At 39.7% G+C, this 20435-nt stretch overlaps 1 protein-coding gene across 7 annotated transcripts in view; it reads left to right on the top strand.

The window, feature by feature from the left end:
- The window catches only part of CPLANE1 (ciliogenesis and planar polarity effector complex subunit 1), a 50685-nt gene that overhangs the window by 27012 nt on the left and 3238 nt on the right, over positions 1 to 20435 (top strand). The window contains exons 27-51 of one of the 7 annotated variants that reach the window (XM_080972137.1): positions 1370 to 1521; positions 1639 to 1796; positions 3351 to 3427; positions 3991 to 4073; positions 4930 to 5010; positions 5294 to 5474; positions 6487 to 6777; positions 6892 to 7620; positions 8228 to 8397; positions 9253 to 9367; positions 9756 to 9836; positions 11102 to 11153; positions 11715 to 11813; positions 12186 to 12284; positions 13199 to 13297; positions 14464 to 14582; positions 14723 to 14918; positions 15122 to 15366; positions 15482 to 15563; positions 16044 to 16202; positions 17087 to 17120; positions 17406 to 17537; positions 18426 to 18591; positions 19442 to 19503; positions 20218 to 20382. In XM_080972137.1, coding sequence (XP_080828263.1) covers positions 1370 to 1521; positions 1639 to 1796; positions 3351 to 3427; positions 3991 to 4073; positions 4930 to 5010; positions 5294 to 5474; positions 6487 to 6777; positions 6892 to 7620; positions 8228 to 8397; positions 9253 to 9367; positions 9756 to 9836; positions 11102 to 11153; positions 11715 to 11813; positions 12186 to 12284; positions 13199 to 13297; positions 14464 to 14582; positions 14723 to 14918; positions 15122 to 15366; positions 15482 to 15563; positions 16044 to 16202; positions 17087 to 17120; positions 17406 to 17537; positions 18426 to 18591; positions 19442 to 19503; positions 20218 to 20382 — 3827 coding nt within the window. The remainder of the gene's footprint in view (positions 1 to 1369; positions 1522 to 1638; positions 1797 to 3350; positions 3428 to 3990; positions 4074 to 4929; positions 5011 to 5293; positions 5475 to 6486; positions 6778 to 6891; positions 7621 to 8227; positions 8398 to 9252; positions 9368 to 9755; positions 9837 to 11101; positions 11154 to 11714; positions 11814 to 12185; positions 12285 to 13198; positions 13298 to 14463; positions 14583 to 14722; positions 14919 to 15121; positions 15367 to 15481; positions 15564 to 16043; positions 16203 to 17086; positions 17121 to 17405; positions 17538 to 18425; positions 18592 to 19441; positions 19504 to 20217; positions 20383 to 20435) is intronic. The other 6 variants (XM_080972138.1, XM_080972139.1, XM_080972140.1 and 3 more) reach the window with 6 other exon arrangements.

Here is a 20435-nt window from a genome sequence, read left to right as displayed (position 1 = left end):
ACTCCTACCAAATCCCACAATTAGAAGTCAGCTGACTTCTAATTGTCCAGTCGGCAACCACTTGGAGCAACTAGTGCACACAGTTCTTGCGATGTGTTGGAAATATGGGTACAATTCCCCACCCCCCAGGAGTGATAGGAAATTATGATGTGCTAAACTGTCTGTACAATGTTCTCGTATGTTCCCAGTTGCATGTATTAAGCCCTGTTCCATCTTGAGAGAGTAGCACAAGGTAACACATTGCTGACTGAACATCAGAAAGAACGTTCTGACAGTAAGAGCCATTAGAAAGTGGAACAGGACCCCCCTCAGAAGGTGATGGACTCTCCTTCCTTAGATGTTTTGAAGCAGAGGTTGTGTGGCCATCTCTCATGGATGCTGTAGTTGAGGTTCCTGTTTTGGAGGAGGTTGGACTAACCTATTAAGCCAACAATTCTAGGATTCTAGAATTGTTTATAAAAAAGGAAACCGACAGGGACGAGGAACATGAAAATACTATAATGTTCAGCTGTATCTTTAGGAGACAATGTGGATAATCACATATTTCATGAGAGACGTATTTTAGGTGAATGCACTGTAGATAGGTCTGCCTCAGTGTTGAAATATAATTCAAAATGCATATAGCAAATGCTGTCATACTTTCTTTCTTGTTGATTGCATAACATGCTTTTATGCTGGCTGAGTGTTTAGAATGTGAAGTAACTGCCTGTAGTGCCGTTGCTAGGAGATCACAGACCTTCCATAAACATACAAGTTCTTTCTGTGATGCACTTTGACTGCCTTGAAGACCTGAGTGAGAAATACTAGGGCTATGGTATTTATGTAATTAAAGTTTTGACATGTAATATTTCTAATGTATCTAAATACCATACTATAAGAACAATTTGTTCATTGAACTCATTGCTTTGCATTTAATTTGAGAAGTTTAATAATAACTAAGTAGAGCAAAGCCTTGTATAAAGAACAAGTTTGATAATTTTCTTTATTAACTTGCAGAATATATTATTTAAGATGCAGCCTAATTGAAGTATGTACTTGAGAAAAATCTGTCAAGCTTAAGATGCTTGCAGGAACAAATTTGGTATGGGAGGAACATCAACTTCAAACTCTATCTAGATCTAGTATGCATATAGCAAGTTGTACTCCACTGTTAATTCCACAGAGAGGAATCCATATCAGAAGTCCACATCCAGTTCATTGGATCCAAATTGGTTGCATGCTCACCATTCTCCTTAGGCAGGCAGATCTTCCTTGCTAGATAAAGGCATTAATATAGAGAGAGTTTGTGGGGCATTGTTGGTGATGAAACATTGCTAGTCATGTATTTACATAGAAATTATATGTGTGTTCTGTTTTGTTTTGTGTTTAGAAACGACACAAACAGTATGCAAGTACTTCAACTGTTAGAGCCAAACTAGAGAAAGACATCAGTGTGGATACAGGCTATTCTCCATCAGTTGGGACTCCAGCTGGTATCCAAGATGGACATGCCTTTGGCGAACCTTTTGAAAGACTTCCAGGGTAATAATTGTTCAGTTTCATGTAAGAGCTTAGAATGTCAGGAGCTGGAGCATGATGCTAAGAAAGGCTGTCTACAGTCTGAAGTCTTCAGTTCTTGCAATCTTTTCCCATGTATAGGACCTTACATGAAAAGCAGTCTGAGAAGAAAGAAATTAATTTCAAGGATCATCCTTTGACACATGGTGTAGATATTGAAGAAAGAAATCCTGTCAAACTTCAGACAGAAGAAATAGGGGGATACATATCAAATGAAGATGTGACATCTGAAAATGAAGGTTAGTTAAATTTAAATTAATTAAAATAATTATTTCTTTTTAATGCAGGTGGCGCTGTGGTCTAAACCAGTGTTTTTCAACCTTTTTTGGGCAAAGGCACACTTGTTTCATGAAAAAAATCATGAGGCACACCACCATTAGAAAATGTTAAAAAATTTAACTCTGTGCCTATATTGACTATATATAAAGTAATTCTCTTGAATAGGAATCAAATAAACACAAAGAAAGTATTTTATAATTACTTTATTATGAAATAGTAAGTAAACAGAAATATGAAAAATTATAAAATACTTTATTCAGTGGGCAACCTGGGCCTGTTTGGGGGAACACAAAGCTGATATTCTGGCTGGAATCGAAGAAAGACACACACGTAGCTCTTCATCAACAGCTCTCAGCCTCTCTCTGTATTTAGTTTTTATAGCAATCATGCTTGAAAAGCTCATCTCACACAGATATGTAGTGGAAAATGGGAGCAATGTCAAAATAGCTTTGTTTGCCAGAAGGGGGAACTCCGCGGTTCGAATCCCCATGATGGGGTGAGCTCCGTTGCTCTGTCCCAGCTCCTGCCAACCTAGCAGTTCAAAAGCATGTCAAAGTGCAAGTAGATAAATAGGTACCACTCCGGCGGGAAGGTAAACGGCGTTTCCGTGCACTGCTCTGGTTTTGCCAGAAGCGGCTTAGTTATACTGGCCAAATGACCCAGAAAAACTGTCTGCGGACAAATGTCAGCTCCCTTGGCTAGTAAAGCAAGATGAGCGCTGCAACCCCAGAGTCGTTCGCGACTGAACTGTCAGGGGTCTTTTACCTTTTAATTCTACAGAGATCCACATACATGATATTAAGCTGCTATTTTACACAAATTTTAAAACAATGCCTTTCTGTAACAAACACCTATATATCTGCTTAAACTAGTACAACTGTTAGAGCCTGCTGTTTCTCCAGAATTCATACTCTAATATTCAGCCTCTAGCTATGCTTTTTATCTATAGTTAAAGCCTAAGCCAGTTGCTTACAAATAGTGGCTCTCACAGCACTTTCAGGTGGTCCCTGCAACCATTACGAAAATATAAAAGGTGGCTGAGAGCAATTGGAGGCACATATTGTTCATATGTCAGTTAAAAGGAAGTGGAATGAAGGAAAATAAAGGGCAGAGGAAGCCCTTGGCAGTTTCTAGTAAATGGTAGGGGTGGTTTAGTGTCTTTTTCAGAACTATGTGCCCCTGCTCCCAGTATATCACTGTAAAGTAGGTTTGAGGGGAAGGCTTGGGAGAGCTGGAAGGAAAATAGGAAGTGCTCTTTATTCCTTCTCCACTCCTGAAACACCCTATCCCACAAGCAGCCAGAACAGTACTACCAGGTTCCTGCTCCAGGCCATTTAACATGAGTACTCTTCTTAGGATATTTTGTAGCAGGTCCCACTGGCCTTGGAATATACACACTTTTAGGAGATAATCAGTTGATGGAGCAGGGGTGTTTACAGTTGGGAAGGAATGGCAATAGACTGGATTGTCCCCATAGTGATTTAGTTTCTCTTTATGTGCCTTTTATTTTAAAGAGCATGAAGATCCGTTTGCAGTTTCAAAGAGTCCTACCATTTCTGTCAGCATTAAATCGGTACAACGAAAGAAAGAGGCAAGTTACCACAGCAATGAGTAAAATATATTCACTTGAACGTGCACATATGCACATTCTCTCATGGTTGCCAGAGGTCTCTAAGCAGGTTGCATTGCATGCCCTAAAGCTTGCAAACAAAAAATACCTAAACTTCAAAGTCTTTGCTCTTTTCTGCCTGTTGAGGCTCAGTCTGTTTCCTGTGTCAGCTCAGAGCACATCCTCCTTGGGATCTTCACCTTACCTTCTGTTTTCTCTCTCTCCTGAGTTTTACCTGGATATTTTCCATTTAACCGTATAAAACCAAAAACCTCATTTTTTACCTCAGCAGCTCCTCCTTTCCCCACTCCACCCCCACCATCTTTTTCTGCTCCTTCTGGGTCTTGAAGCAGGTCTTAAGAATTTCCCTACCACCAGTAGCTAAGAAAACCAGACACATTTCTAGTGCTGGGCACTCCTCAGCGGGTGCCGTAAGGACCCAAGCAGTCACCATTGGACTGTATAGATTTAAATAAGGTGTTTCTGTGAGACAATTGCATGCTAACATGCTCAAATGGACTTAAAAGCCTTTTTTTTAATTACAGCAGCCGTCTGTATCAGATGTTGAATATCCACCAGAAGATCCATTGACGGAAACATTGGAGGAAAAATTTACCAAGCTGGATAAGTGAGAGAAATTATATCCTTAATTTAAAATAAAATAAAATTGTGCTTTAACTATTTTCTAGTTTAAGGGAAGTTTAGATACCTGACATTAAATTCATCATCAAAGAAAAGGATGTACTACTTAAAAGTGCAGTTTAGTTTTATCAGACTCCTGCAGATTTACATGAATCTAAACTTGATTTTTTGAAAAACAAACCTAGCACAAAATTTATTGGAAGGGTGCTCAAAAGACACCTTTTTGCTTTGGTATCTTGGCCATTGGTGTTTGCAAGGGCCCCAGTCCAAAAAAAATCCTGTTAACGTGTACAAAGAACTGTATCTCATGGGGATTCCCTTCCCTCCTCTACCCCTTCCTCTGATTTTATTAGAACTTTCAGTAATTCTATTTCCTGGGACACCATATTGTGTCACTTTTCTTCAGATGTTGCGGTGAAAGTTGCAGTCTTTCTGTTTGTGCAAGGACTTCCACTCTGCCAACAGAACTTCCTCTCCCTGTGTCTCTCCCAAATTTGTCTTCAGAGCTTTGGCAGTGGAGTGGGTGGCAACCTAGAAGAGAATTAGGGAGTGCACAGAGGGAAAAGATGGAGGAGAAAATCAGTTGCACTAGTCTGAACAGAACTACTTCATTTGATCCTACAAAGCAGGCCAGCTTTTATGAGCATATGACATAATACAGACATTCCATCCCCACTTGAATATGTGGGGCTAGCAAGCACCCTCGGAATTGGCTGATTGTGTTTCAAAGGATCAAAGGAATAAAGAAGTATAACTTCTCTTAAAATAATTGACATGCATTCAAATCAAGATACCTAATGTGATGAAAAAATCCTGACCTGATAAATTTTTTCTCTCTACAGTATTTACCATACAAAATGCGAGACAACTCCCAATAACACTCCATGCTCATTTTGCCCTGAAATGAAGTCAGAAACTACTAGGTAAAAGAAACTAAGAAGCTCTTTTTAAATATTAGGCATAAGGTCATCTGTCAACTTAATCTCTAATAACGCTTCTGGCCATTTCATGTGAAAAGTTGAAGTTATAATTAAAGATACATTGGTTGCGTCAAAGGTTTTGCAACCCGTTGTCTGCTACTGCATACAGGTAGTGGCTGAGCAATTCAGTTTACTTTTGAGCAGGGATTCATAAGGGTTCAGTCAGATAATCTAGGTATTTTACAAGTTAGTTTGTCTCAGGTATATTTTCCCTCTGCTTCTGCAGTGTACAGTTTGCGGTCTCAGATGAACGGGATTCTTTCACTGCAGTGTCAAGTGTTCTTCCAAGTAGTCCTCTGGTTCCAAAGAACGAAGAAGTTAACACTACTTTACGAACGGAACAACCACTGAACGCTTCAGATGCTGTTAGGCAAATGCTGCAAGATGAAATGTTTAAATTGGTTCAGGTAAAAAATATTCATTATGAAAAAGTGTTCCCGATCCTGCTAGAATTCTTATGGGGGACATGTCCGAAACACTTATAGCAGAAGAAGTTCCTTGTTTGTTTGTGTACATTTCACTAATTCATCATGTTGTTCCTCAAAGGGGGTTACATATGGTACTCAGGCAGCTTCTGGGACAGACACAGATGGGGGTTCAAATACTCGCCTCCCCACATACTTGTTTAATGCAGGGAGGGGGACTGTGGCTACTGTCCTTGCAATACTTGCCTGTGCTTTGTGCATTTGCATGAATCCTATGGGATCAGGGTTCCCTGTAGGCACTTTCAGCTTTATCCATATAGGAATTTCTTTCCAGTGCTCTGCTGAATGTTAGGAGGTTGGGTTAGAGCTGGCGGCAGCCCACTTGGGAGTGGAGCGGATGGGTACACTCCACACTTTAAGTACAGTCAAACCTCGGCTCCTGAGGTTTTGGAACATTTCAGCTCCCGAACACCAAAAGCCCAGAAGTAAATGCTTTGGTTTTTGAACGTTTTTCAGAAGCCGAACGTCCGACGGGGCTTCTGCTTGAGTGCAAGAAGCTTTTGCAACCAATCAGAAGCGGCGCCTCAGTTGTCGAATGTTTTGGAAGCCGAATGGGCTTCTGGAACAGATTACGTTTGACAACTGAAGTTTGACTATATGCACATGAAGGAGGCGTTTCTGAGCAGTGTGGGAGTCTGATGTGACTTGAGAGGATCCGTTGAGCAAGACTGTGTACTGATTCATTTATTCATATATTGGTGAAAATTCTGCATCTACAATAAAGTACTTGCAATAATTGCGCAGGACAAAACTGTGCTTGTGAAATATGATCTTCCTGAGCAGAATCCTTGGTGTTATTCAGCTGGTATTATTTCACTAAAATATAGAAACTTTTGCCTTCCTAGATAACTGCACTTTGCTGAGTCAGTGCAATAGAATAAGAATATTATGAAGTCGTGGGTTTTTTTAGTCATGATTTTGGTTTATATTCTAGCTGCAGCAGATCAACTTTATGAGCCTCATGCAAGTGGTAGGATCATCATTTGCCAACTTGCCAAATATGTCGCAGCAGATGCAGCAGTCACAGTCCTTTCAGTTGGGAAGAAACCAGGCTTCAAACACTGGCGGCACTGATGTTGATAGGACTCCTCCAAAACTTGTAACATATGACTTGCCAGTAAAAGAGATGACAACTCTAGAAAACAGTAGTGATGTCACTAAGAAAAACACCAATTCTCAGGAGAAAAACAGCTTGCATTATCAAAGTCATAATGGAGATACTTCAGTAAGTAGAGAGTTGCCCTTTTAAATGTAAAGTTATAATTCATTTAGGGTCTTCATCTATTACATTAAGCCATTGTCTGTTCACCTTGTGACAGTATATTTTTCTCTCATTTAGAATCCACTGCACATCAGTGATTCTTCAAGCTTACCAGAGGGCCAGACCATTGGAACAAGCCAGGTTCCACCATTTCAAAACTTGCTTCATCAGGTTCCAGCCAGACCATTACCTTTATTATCAGTTTCCCTAAATGCTGAGAAGATACCTAAGCTTATTCCAGTTTCAAAACCCTTAAATAATGCAACTGGGCTTCCTTTGCTTAAACTTAAACCTGACTTTCAGTTCCAGCCACTCAATATCTGCCCAGTAAAAACCCCAAAAGTTTTCAATGGACCATTCCCAAAACAAAGAGAAGCCTGGGGTGTACCTCCTCCTCTGGTGAAGAGTCCTCAAGGTGTACAGATGCCAGAGTACAAAGGAACAACAGAACACCTAAATTTGAACAACTATGATCAGGCAGGCCGTTGGTCAGAAACTGTAAATAAGGGTCATTCCAACCATGTTAATTTGGATGAATATGAGAAAAAAGAAAATATGGCGCCTTCTCAACACCTTCATGCACATCTAAAGGCAGAGAAGCCACTGGTTGACAATGGGATTCCCTTGCATAAAACTTACCAAAATTTTGCACCGATTCCTTTGCTTTATCTGAAGCCCTACTCACAATACAAGCATCCATCCACTATGCCGCCTGCTAAACTTTCGGAAAAGAACTTTGATTCCATAGACCCCTTTTCGCAGACAGGAATGCCATTGCTTTACACTAATTTACCTCCACTCACCAAGGTAATTGATTCTATATAAGCATGCATAAAGATATCTTTTGAAAGTTTTTCTGTTTCGGTCAGCCTGTCTAGATACATGATTTGGTTATATCCATTCTGAAATTTGCTACAGATGTTTTATATGTTTTGTTGTTTTTAGATGTTATGTTTTTATTTTCATTTGTATTTTTATTACTGAACTATTTGCTGCTGGGCATCCTTTGGAGGATATCAACTTAAGAAATAACACATATTTTAATTAAATAATTTAACCTTCCCTTTAAAACAGGGATGGGGAATTGGTGGCCCTCCAGATGTCGCTGACTTTGACTCCCATTATCCTTGAGCAATGACCATGTTGGCTGTGGCTGATGAGAGCTGGAATCCAGCAACATCTGGAGGGGCACAGAGTCTCCATCTCTGTTTTAAAAGATGTGCATAAGAATTAAGTATGTCTTAATAAACATTACTCCTTCCTTTGATTGTTGTTTCCGTTTACATTAGTGGAATTTGAATGTCTTTCAGTATTTTCAGAATCTGACCTCTTTTGCTTTTCAAAGTCATCATCCAATTTGTGAAAAATAACATTATTCACATAATTATCAAAACCTGCTTTCTTTCCTAAACAGTTTCAAACACCAAAACTCATCCCACTTCAAAATATCATTGCATTTGAGCAAAGCCGCCAGGTTGTCCAAGTCCCCCACATTGGGGTTAAAGACCATCCTGAAAAGATTCAGTTATTAAAAGCTAACTTTAAACCGCGTGAAGTGAGACAAGATATGAATAATAAAAAAAGGTAAGAACAAATAGTACTGATCATACCAATCTATCTAAATGTGATCATATCAGTTTTGGTGAACTTAACGTAAGAAAAAGGCAGTAACTATGGGCTGATAATAAATTACAAAACAAATATAATTTATCCCTTCTAGTTGTATTGGTTCAGAAACAGTGGTTTCTTCTGCCAAATCAGAGGCAAGATAGCAAGCTGACTTTAGTCTGGATTAGGATCCACAGAAACTTCAATAAACTCTGATTTGCTGTCTCTTGTTCCTTTCAGTCCACCAAGCTCAAGCATCAGTCTTGTTTCTCTTTTGTTATTTTACACGTTTTGTTTTAAAGAAGGAGGCTTCAGCCCCACAAGTTCTCTGCTTCTTTTAAGAAGTGTGGGAGTTGTCTCTGATCCCTAATGAGCCTGGAGAGGAACTACTCAGTAATTCTCCTATCAAATATTGAAACCTCCATAGGCACAATTCACCGTGCAAAACACCATGGGGAGAGGCAGGCAGGGTCTTGTGGTCCAGTTTCATGGTCATTTGAGTATATAACTTGCCCATTTTTGCTTCCTTTTAAACATGCTCTTGAGACACAAAATTAATTATTTGTATCTCTGTTGTACTGTGGTATCAAGCGGTAAAAGTACCGGTAAATAAAACAGCCACTTCCCAGCTGCCTGCTGCTGTTTTCAGATGAATCCATTCTCAGGGAACACCTGGACATATAAAGAGGCTTACCAGGTGGTATTTGTATTTTCTGCGAGTCCCTTAATACTAGTGCCATCCCTAGGTTGCTCAGTTGATGGACTTTGCTATTTGTCTAAATACAAAGAGAGAATTATCTGAATGTTGTTAAAATGCTAATGTAATAATAGGCAGAGGAGGCGTGTCAAGAAACAGATCAAGGAGAAGCAAGAAAGGAAGAAAGCAACTGTGACTTTTCAACAAGATGGCTCCGTTGTTTCAGCTGATATTGTAGAGCAAGCAAAGGTACAGTGATACAGCAATTCTGACTCATAATTATCTTGTTGACTCTATTATTTGCTTTAATGAGCACTTCTAAGCTGTCGGTATTCAGCAAGAGGGATTCAAGCACATAGTGGGAGATTTAGATTTGCACAATTGAAATGCTCTTTTGCGCTAGCACAACAAATCCACTATAAAAAAGAAACAGACTTTTTGTGGTTAGGAAAGTAACGAGAAAATTCACTGAAAAGTGTGGGATGAATGAATTACTAACTTGAAGACCCTGTGAGGAAATCAGGTCCAAAGCTTATTGTCATATAACCTCCCTGCTAACAAATCAGTACAATTGCTCAGTAAATAGGTCTGCCTGAGCTACCACCCATGTGAACATGTCTGCATTTCTTTTCCTTAGGTTTTGTGTGACATTGTCCTGCCAATAACAGCTCTGGAGCAGAGGAAGGGAGAACAAGAGATATGTGCAGCCAGTGAAAAGGTCAACAACAACAACACAAAAAACTATACAGATTAAGTATAGAGTCTCATAGTGAGAAAAGAGCAGCTAATTGCGGAGCAGAAATGACACTGATACGATAATAGGTCTGATCCTGGGCAGGGTAGAAAAGGAACCAGGGGTAGCACCTCCAGAGCCAAGAAATTCCTAATAATAATAATAATAATAATAATAATATTTATACACTGCCCATCTGGCTGGGTTTCCCCAGCCACTCTGGGCGGCTCCCAACAGAATATTAAAAACATGATAAAACATCAGACATTAAAAACTTCCCTAAGCAGAGCTGCCTTCAGATGTCTTCTAACAGTCAGATAGTTGTTTATTTCCTTGACATCTGATGGGAGGGCATTCCACAGGGTGGGCGCCACTACCAAGAAGGTCCTCTGCCTGGTTCCCTGTAACCTTACTTCTCGCAGGGAGGGAACCGCCAGAAGGCCCTCGGTGCTGGACCTCAGTGTCCGGGCTGAACGATGGGGGTGGAGACACTCCTTCAGGTATCCTGGGCTGAGGCCATTTAGGGCTTTAAAGGTCAGCACCAACACTTTGAATTGTGCTCAGAAACGTACTGGGAGCCAATGTAGGTCTTTCAGGACTGGTGTTATGTGGTCTCGGCGGCCGCTCCCAGTCACCTGTCCAGCTGCTAAATTCTGGATTAGTTCTAGTTTCCGGGTCACCTTCAAAGGTAGTCCCACATGTTCCTGCCTATTCTGAGTAGGAGGCAAAGAAAAAATTGGATGCTGACCTGTTAAAGTTAACTCTGGAGAAAGAAAAAGGGAAGGCATATAGACAAAACAGCTCAGCCAACACAACAGCTCAGCTGGGAAACCCAGCCAGATGGGCAGGGTATAAATAATAAAATTATTATTATTGTACTCTGGCAGAACAATTATAAGACTTATTCTATGAAGTAAGCAATGTTAACATACATAATTTTTCAGTTGTGTATCTAGTAGATCTTTCAGACAGGATGGACTAATCAGAACAAAACCTATTTAATTTCTCTCCCTCAAATGCTTCCTAGGTATATTTTAAAACGATGATGGGAATCACAGAAGTGAATCAAATTTAAAATAATAATTTGTAAGAAAGTTACAGAAAACCATGTATGATCTCTTAATCAAAAGGAGTTGCACATTTATCTATTTCTTATTTAAACATATTGTATTGAAATAATATTAGTATCTTGAAATATGTTAGCAGCAGTTGAATCTATATGAATTTAATCATATTTATTCTTCTGTCAGGATAATCAAACAGAATTCAGCTATGACCTCAATGATGGTGGCTCCTTACTGAGTGAGTATTTCAACAAAACTTTTAAAATTGGAAGATCCAGTTATGACCTGTCCATTCTATTGAAATATGAGGTTGTATCCAACTAAGTCCTACTTAGAATAGATCCATTGAAATGAATGAATTTAATCATACCCGTTAATTTCCGTTGGTCTGCTCTGAATAGGAGTAAGATGGAACACAACCCATGGTATTTATCTTGAACGACAGTGATATTTAGCATGATCTAGTAGATACAAAGAACTTTGGAATGAATTGTCAGTCATAACTTTACATGCATTCACTGCTTTTGTGGATTCATTTTGAAATAAATCACTATTTCCTGGCATCAGTTTCCCATCTGTAAAATTGTGATTATATTTATAATGGATATAAGTGCAGGATTCACCTAACGCACCTACATATGCAGAAATGTTTCTCTAATCTTTTTTATTGAATATGAATTATGTTTTCTTCATTTTTAATTGTACAGCTGAGACAATGAAATTAGCAAAAACTATTGAAATAGTTTTCTTCCCCTACTAATTTTGATGTGGATAGTAATTATGTATTCCTCCCTCTTAGACCCAGAGGCAGTTACTTCTTCAGCAGGACTACATTACTTGGCTTCTGTAAGAAAAAGAATTGCGGATCTTCAAGATGCCTCTACAAATACAGATCCTGGTAAAATAACCTGCCAGAAATTATTATGTTGTTGCTTTTTTAGCATTTGCAGCTAAATTGCTTTCCTCTAAGTTAATTTCTATTAGAATATCTCCTAGCAGCACAATCCTATGCATGTCTACTCAGAACTAAGTCACATTGTGTTCAGTGTGACTTCTGGGTGTGTTTAGGATTACAGCCTAAGAACTGTGGAAGAAATAGCAATCAATAAGTTTTGCAGTGTTAAGCATTGTGTATGAAATTTGTCCTCTTCAGACCAAGTCCTTCATTCCTTCCATCCGGAAATAACCCTCTTTCAATAAGTAACAGAATGTTTTGTTTTGCCTTTCTGTTGATTGATCTTGATTTTACTTTTTTTCTTTACCAATCAAGTTAATAAATCACATCAAGATGTACAAACTGTCTCAGATGAAATTGTTTCTGAACCTGATAAAAATCAAGCAATCACCGCTGCTTCTGCATCTGTAACAGGTGTGCTTCCTTTCAGTCTGTTTGTATGAACTGTTGGTTTTCTTGCTTGCTTGTTTGTTTTTCAAATGTGTTCATTCTGGGTGGGTTCCACTTTTCCCAAAGTCTCCTGGAATGACTAAAAATTTGCTCTGGGTGTTGGAGAATAGTGTGGGAGGTGCTGCAGGGGACTAACCTTTTTTGAAGATTGGCCACATTGAGTGTTTGCTGCCCCTCCAAAGACCATATGTCAGTGCATGCACAAATCTGTGGTGCCGTTGTTAGAAGGAGAGGAAACAGGAACTCAGGAATGCAAGACTAACCTGCTGGATCAGACCAGTGGCCCATCTAGTTCAGCATCCTGTTGTCACAGTAGCCAAGTTTCTTCCTGTTTTCCAAGAATCTCTGAAACATTCTAATAAGGGTGCCACACCAGAGGGAGAAGGGCCCTTTGGAAAAATAAAATGTGGCGCTATAATGTCCCCTCCTTGCTTAGGAGATCTGAGGATGGGGTTCAGCCTATTAGGTGTGGTGTTCAACAGTGCCACCTGCTGGTGAAAAATAATTTTTGAAAAGTTTCTCAGCATTGCCTTATAATAAGATAAATTGAGGAACACCAGAAACTGCTTGGGAAGCCAAATATGCCCTACAGGTTAGCCAACCCTGCTACCCTGCTGTAGGGTAGAGTAAGAATTGGCAAATGAGTAGGCAGATCTGTTGAACTGACAGTCGTGAAGGGACTCCTTTGGATCCAGCCAGGTATCTTTAAATTTATCTTTAATTTCTTTTTATCTTAAATTAATCTTCAAGTAATTCACTTGCTCTCCTAAGGCCAAATTATTCAAAATATCCTTGGAAATCCCTGTATTTTAATAAAGAATAGAATGTGCTTTCCTGCTATTGATTTATCTTGACTTTTCTTTATTTTATCAATCAAGTTGTTAAACCTTGTGAGGATATGCAAACCATCTCAGAAGAAATCGTTTTTGAATCTGGTAAAAATCAACTAATCACTCCTGCTTCTGCGTCTATTGCAGGTGTGCCATCAGTCTGTCCATGTTGATTTTTTTTATATGTGCACATTGTATCTTCCTTTAGAAAAGAAACTTTATTTTACTGATTTAGAATCCATATATGTCCATATATGACTATAGTATGAGACTACCCCAGTTAATATGGACATAAAGTGCATGTTGATTTTTATTGGCAAAAAAGTGTTGATGAACCATGTTTTTCACTTACATACCCTCTTTTATTGTCATTTGTTTTTCAAAGATAGCTAAGAAGTTAATATTTAGTCTTTGCCTTCTGTGAAGGCCTTAGAAAAAAACTTGAGCAAATTTTATATTTGTATTTCATATGTTATTATTAAGAGCGAATGGACTCCCCATCACACATCATGATGTTGTTGTTTTCTGCTGAGAACGTGCTTGTGGAGGAGAGGGTTTAACTTTCCCATTTAATTTTCTCAGTCTTTGAAAGCAGTCTTTTCTCCCTTTGAAAGCAGTTACAGTGGTACCTCAGTTTACGAACTTAATCTGTTCCTGAAGTCTGTCTTAAACCAAATCCGTTCTGAAACTGAGGCGCGCTTCCACCGTTTGGATTCCGGTTTTTTGGACTTCGTAAACCAAATAGTTCGTCAACAGGGCTGTTCTTAAACCGAGGTACCACTGTATTTGCCTTGATAGGTAAAGGGTTAACCCACTCCCCCAGGGCTGCTGCTCCAAACAGAATCACAGGTCCTCTGTTGTTGCTTTTAACCAAAAAAGGGAAGACGTACTGAGTGATCCAATGATGCATTTGCTGCATCTAGTGCAGCTAGGCCCTTGAAAAACTAATTAAAGTTTTTCTGATGGAAATGAGCACCATCAGTCTAGTAAACTCTGCCAGAATCCCTGTTCTGGAGGAGACACATGAGGCTCATTCCCACTTGTAGTACAGGGATGGGGAACCCGTGGCTCTCCATGTGTTGTTGGATTCCAGCTCCCATCAGCCTCAGCCAGCATGCCCAGTGGTATGCGGGAGACAATATGGTAACTAACCCCCACTGCTCAGCACAGGAGGAAAATACCTTACTGTCATTGCATATTCAGGTTTTCAATGTTCTTATCAGTCCTATTGCTACTGTGTCCAAATATATTTTCCAGCATTCCTGGATATTTACTGCCCATGGTGACTTAACAATTTCTTTTTCTTCACACAGAGCTTTTACCTGCAAGTGTTCCCCAGGCATTGCCACCAGATGTGTACTTGAACCTTACTTTCCCTGCTGAATCAGGAAATGTGTCTTTACAATCCTCATCTGATATTACATCTGATTTGGTAAGTTATGAGAAATATGTGCTGATGATGCAGCAGTACATAGATACAACATGTGTGTTATATTCATGCATCCACTGAAGGGGGAGTAGTTCACTAATTTCATCTAAAATTTTAATATTGATCTTTTTGATGTGGTTTAGACTGGACGGAAGTTTATCAATGTGATTGATATAGAAGATGGTGATCTTCTGAAAAACTTGCCAGATATTTCTGAGTCTGTTCCAAAACACATTGCCACTCAGCCTATGAAGTCTGAATTCCCAGCTTCTGCAAAATTGCATCACATGGCAGCATCTGTTACCAATACAATTCCACCTGAAGAATTTGAGACAGAAGGTGAACAATTTTCATTTTATTTCAAAATATTCGCTTTTAAAACCGGTTCCTTTTGATATTGTTAATTGAACAATTCCTCTGAGAATGTGCATCCCTTCAAAACACACTTTAAGTTCTTCCTGCAAAGCTGTAGCGTTCATTGTTGTATATTGTGTTTCTAGCAGTTAATGAAAAAGCATTTTCCCCACTTTTTTGATTCAAAGGAGATCTTCTTCAAACGGAATCACCCCAAGCGCCACCCAAGCCAGCAGAGACAGAGATTCCTGGTGATCGTCTAACATTGAACCTCCTGAACGAGGATTTCAGCACTGCTTCCTCCACAGGACCATTAGCCAGAAAAATGAGCAGAAAGCACATTTCTGCCAAGCTACAGGAAATGGATAGGCAGCTACTGGCCCTACAGAACGTGGCAGAAAGAATAGAAAAAGAATTTAGCAGTACTAAACTAGTAGGTTTATGTTTTATATGCTTCCTTCTGCTCAAAACTTTTTTGTGCCTGTGTTAAAGATTGGAGAAATATTTATGTTTAAAGTGTGGCTTTGTGATCTCTCTCCTTTTTTCAGGTTGTGGACACTGTAGAAGATGTAGGTACAGGAGAGGATGACATCTCATTCTTTGCCCCAGGTGTTAAAGTTTCCAAAGAAGGTGGGTCTTGTTGATTCTGCTTGCTGATCTATGGAAAGTTGAGAATAATTGTCAGCAGCAGGAGTGGGCTCAGGGTGAGTGGTAGGAGTTTGTGAGGATAGATGGATGGAGAGAGGTTTTACTGGATAAAATATTTTGAAATGAATAAAACAGTGTAGGGAGCATTGGGAAAAGGTAAAATAATCCAAATGTATCAAAATATTGCAAAAATAAGGAAGTGTCTTATGATACCTTCAAGACCTAATAGATGTATTGATTCATTTCATGCATCTTAATGAGACTATCGCCAACAAAAGCTTATGCCCATAATGAACTTGGTAGTTGGATAATACCCTAAGTCACACAGAGCAGACCTATGTAAATTTAATAGACTTAAGTCTATTTGAGTTCAATGGGTAAACTCTGAGCATGATTAACACTGGATGCTTCTAAAAATCGATGTCCACTCATTTGGTTTCAATTATCCTTTCGTTGAAACAGAGCGCTATTCAACCCGTGTGATTGTGGAGAATTATACAGAGGAGGAAAGGAGTTTAGGAATGGAATCATTTCAAACTAACTACATTGCTTTGCAAACACCCTCTGCTTCTCCTTCAGCATCAGCTTCTAATCTTCCCAGAATCAAAAAGTCATCTTCTGGTACCATTCCCTACCTGCTGATTATTCTATAATCATGCTGCTTACTGTTTTTAGTTAGCATTATTTGTATAGTAGCCACATATGTGGAATAGTTCTGCTTCCATAACATTTCTAACTTTGCCATTTAATTTAGTCATAGTTGAGGAAAATGTCATGGACCTGTGTGAGATAGTAGATAAAGTCGAGCCTGGTTGGGAAATTGTTCTTTCCTATGCTGTTACCTCTGTTCTGTATTCTGCTTCCTCTGATCTTTGCATATTAAAAAGAAATGGGCAGAATATTATACTTACTCCTCCATAATCCCCCATATGAGTTGCCCTGTCTTACCTCTGTTCCTTACAGAGCTAGACAAAGGCTTGGCGTGAGAGTGTTGCATAAATCATTTTTCTTAACGGCATTGTACCACAGATGGATGGTTGAGCCCCGGTAAAACATGATTGTAGGGTCACTAAGGTCTGTAGGATTGTTCTGTTCATCATCAAATGACAGGCATTTGAAGTGTGGCTTTTTAAATTATGTGGGCTGCCAAAAAATAGTGGCAATGCTTTCATGGTTTATTTTAGAGTATTGTCCTCACGGTCCCTTTTAGTGATAGACTTATGCTATGGTTTTAACACTAAACTTGGTAGTTGCCCTGAATAACGTAATACTGTCTAAATACAAAGGTATTAACTATGGATGACTGCTTAGCAAATCCAAACACTGCAACTCCCAAGATCCCTGACATTAGGCTGACGGGAGTTAGCATCCAACAGCATCTACAGGGTCACACTTTTCCTGTTTCTGTCCTAATGTATTTGTATAGTGTCCCATGTTGGTTGTATCTTATGGTGCCTTTCTTTTCTACAGTCTATGCTGTCAGTAAATTCTGTTTCTTTTTGCAGATATTAATGTTAGATCAGAAGAAGTGGATGAGAGGTATGTATGAGAAAATATTGAAATAGGAGATTTGTCTGGAGAGCTGGACATGGGAAAATCCTGTGGGAGGAAGGGTTAAAAAACACCTGCCCACCCAAAGTCCTGATCCAAATTGAAAGTCTCCACTAATGCCTTTTGTTTGTTTGTTTGTTTGTTTTTTTGTTTAAGTAAGGGTATGAAATTGCAATTATACATTTAATATATCATCAAATTTGACTCCCTAGTTTTTTCTAGAAGTGGTATGTTTTTCCTATTTGCAGTAATGTAATTGCTTTTTTAAAATAGTTTTTCAGAAGATCCTCTGCAGATCACTGGCTTGAGTGGTGTTTCTGACATTATTGCTGATCTTCTACTTGAGGGTGGCATTTCTGCTTCAGAGCTGGGTCTCACAGAAACACAAGCAAAAAAAATAACCAGGTAATTGCTACATGACCTGTGACATTGTGGTAGAGTGGTTAGAGGTTAGGATACACCTTGGAAAATCAAGGTTCAAATCTCCACTCAGCCATAAAGTTCACTGGGTGAATTTGGACCTATTATTATCTATCAGTCTAACCTACCTTACAGAGGGCAGAACTATGTATGCCACCTTGAGCTCATTGGAAGGCAGGCAGTAAGTAAATAATTACAGCTCAGGTGGCATTGTGGGACAACATCCCCACCCCATCCCCGCCATTATCCAGCGATGGGCCATGACTCGGGGGGGGGGGGTGTCCCAGCCAGCACAACACCAAAAATGGTCCCCACGCCATCCGGGGAAGTGGATTTCAGCCTGCCCCAAATTTGGCCAATCATGGGAAGGCTGCGTTGCTGTTTCTATCCTAGAGGCAGATCGGACTGAGCTGGAAGGCTTCACTCCCATCCATCTCTTGGATATTTATTCCCTCCCCACACAGCTCCACTGAGATACATGATAAAGTTATTAGTGTTACCTTGAGAGAGGTCCAAATCCAGTTCTAGTTGTGGACTAACTTTTGTTTTCCATGCACTTGATATTTTTGGAAACTTTATAGTGCTTTGAGATCAAAACAGACATATATATTGCTATGCTACTTTTACATGCTTTTAAATGTTATTTCATCTAATTATTTGAAGTACCGTATTTTTCACTCTATAACACGCACCCGACCATAACACGCACGTAGTTTTTAGAGGAGGAAAATCCGTAGGCATGCCACCCGTAGGCATTCCCTCCATAACACGCACAGACATTTCCCGTTACTTTCTAGGAGGAAAAAAGTGAGTGTTATGGTGCAAAAAATACGGTATGTGTTAATTATGTCTGAGTTTTGTGCTGTATTCCAGCCTCTCCAGTGTAATGAGTGGGCATTCACGTAAAACAGAAAAAGAGAGAAAAGAGTTACACACTTGGATGAAAAGAAAGCGAAAGGAAAGGCTAGCTGAGTATCTGCAAACGCTGGCTGAACAAAGGGCAAAAGAACACAATCCATTTCATTTTAGAAGAAAAATGGTAAGACTACTTACATTGTATTATGATCATGTGGCTGTAACAATTCAATGTAGAAAATAATTTTTAAAATGTGTTAAGATGTCGTTCTCAAATATGAATGCCCTAGTCAGCTTCCGCTGCAAATTCTACATTCTTCTGTACAATCTATTACAGCTTTAAAATTTGCTGGATCCATTTGGGGCTGGTTCAGATACAGAAATGATCAAAGCTTATTTATTTGTGGGATAAAATATGAGAAGGGGTGGGGAGTGGGGGGAGGGGTTGATCACATAGCCTGATCCTTTAATCCAAGGGTGGCCTAACATACCAATAGTGGGTAGAGCAAAATGAGTAGAGATACTCTTTTCTCTTTGTCCTTCACACATTCCATTCATTCATTTGCTTGTTGGAGTGAACAGTGCATTGAGTATGGGTTAGCTTCTCCTACAGCCCAAGAAAGACAGGGAACATGCAACCAAATTTGGGAGGGGGGGTTGTCTATGCAGGGCTTTAGACTAGATGACCACTGGGGTCTCTTCCAACTCTACAATTCTGTGATTCTGTAAGGGCAGCAGACACCACTCCATCATTCAAAGATGCATTTAGTCACCTCCCACCCCAGCAGTTGACTGAAAATTCTCACAGGTTGTGTCAGTTGAAAGTATAGTTGTGGACCATGTTTGTTGGCTTGAAATGTTTGGAGGCAACCAGTTTAATAGTTTTTATTGGTCGAGTGGCCACATCTCACTTTTCCATTTGGGCACAGTCCCAAAATCCTAGCTCTGAAAAAGCACTTACGATGAATGTGTAACCAGTTATGAAGATTGGAAAGAGAAGATAATTTTAGTAACCGTTTGCCTTTCTTGTATAGCCACTTGGAATCACAACACAGAATATTAAATTACAGCAGAAAAAGAAATGTGAAAAAGCTAAGTAAGTTATCGCTCAGTGCCATTCCAGTCTTTCCATTTATTTTGTTCTGGTGTATGTGACTGCAACCCCTTTACCCTGGGCAGGAGGTGGAGTTTGGATCAGGCTGAAGTGTCTGTCAGCCCTGCTGGCCTCTGTAGCTTCCCAGCAGCCATCAGCTGATGTCACTCTGTTGGCATGGAGCTCCCCTTCTGCCCATTCACTGGATGTGTGGATGGGCAGAAATGCCACTGGCTGCTGGATCCTAAGCATTGGGCCCAACTGTGATGTCGCCCTGTCATTCTGTAAAGCCCTGTTGGTGTGGGGGTGGGAACTTAGGATTTCTCCATATAGACCTTTCAGTCACCTGCCTGGAAATAAGATCAAATGAAGCAATTTTACATAAGGACAATTGTCTTAGGCATGGATATGAAGCTCCAGCCTTGATGATTTGCTGAATAATAGGCCTTGGGCAGAAATGGCTTACTCAAAAAAGGGGGAAAGATGGTACATCTAAAAGTTGTATATTGCTGTCTGTCCCGTTTCTCTGGGGAGGTTATACAGAAAGAAGGGTTTTACAATTTAAGGCCCATAGATGAATTTGGATCCCTCTCTGCTTTCCCCCGAAGGTTAGACAGGCTTAAGTTTTCTTCTTTAAACTAGACAAAATGTCAGTAAAGAAACAAAACTTGTAATAATAGGCTGAAATAATAGGCATCTTGTTTTCATTCCCTTCAGAGCCTTGTTTTCTGAGCATCATAACATTAGAGTCTCTGAAGCCCTCACTCTGATGCATGAGCTGTTGTCTGACACTGTGCAACTTCCTTCAAGTGACTTTGACTCATTAGCTAAAACAAGATCACCTCATGATTTCAAGAGACCACATATTGCTTCCGCTGGAGGGTAAAGTATACAGGCTCCCCAATGTCTTTAATTTTCCCAGCTCAGAAGTAAGA

This window comes from Podarcis pityusensis, assembly GCF_964106645.2.
Source record: "Podarcis pityusensis genome assembly, chromosome: 11".
Lineage (NCBI taxonomy): Eukaryota > Metazoa > Chordata > Lepidosauria > Squamata > Lacertidae > Podarcis > Podarcis pityusensis.
Note: the sequence above shows the minus strand (reverse complement) of the source record. Positions and strands in the feature narration are given on the sequence as shown.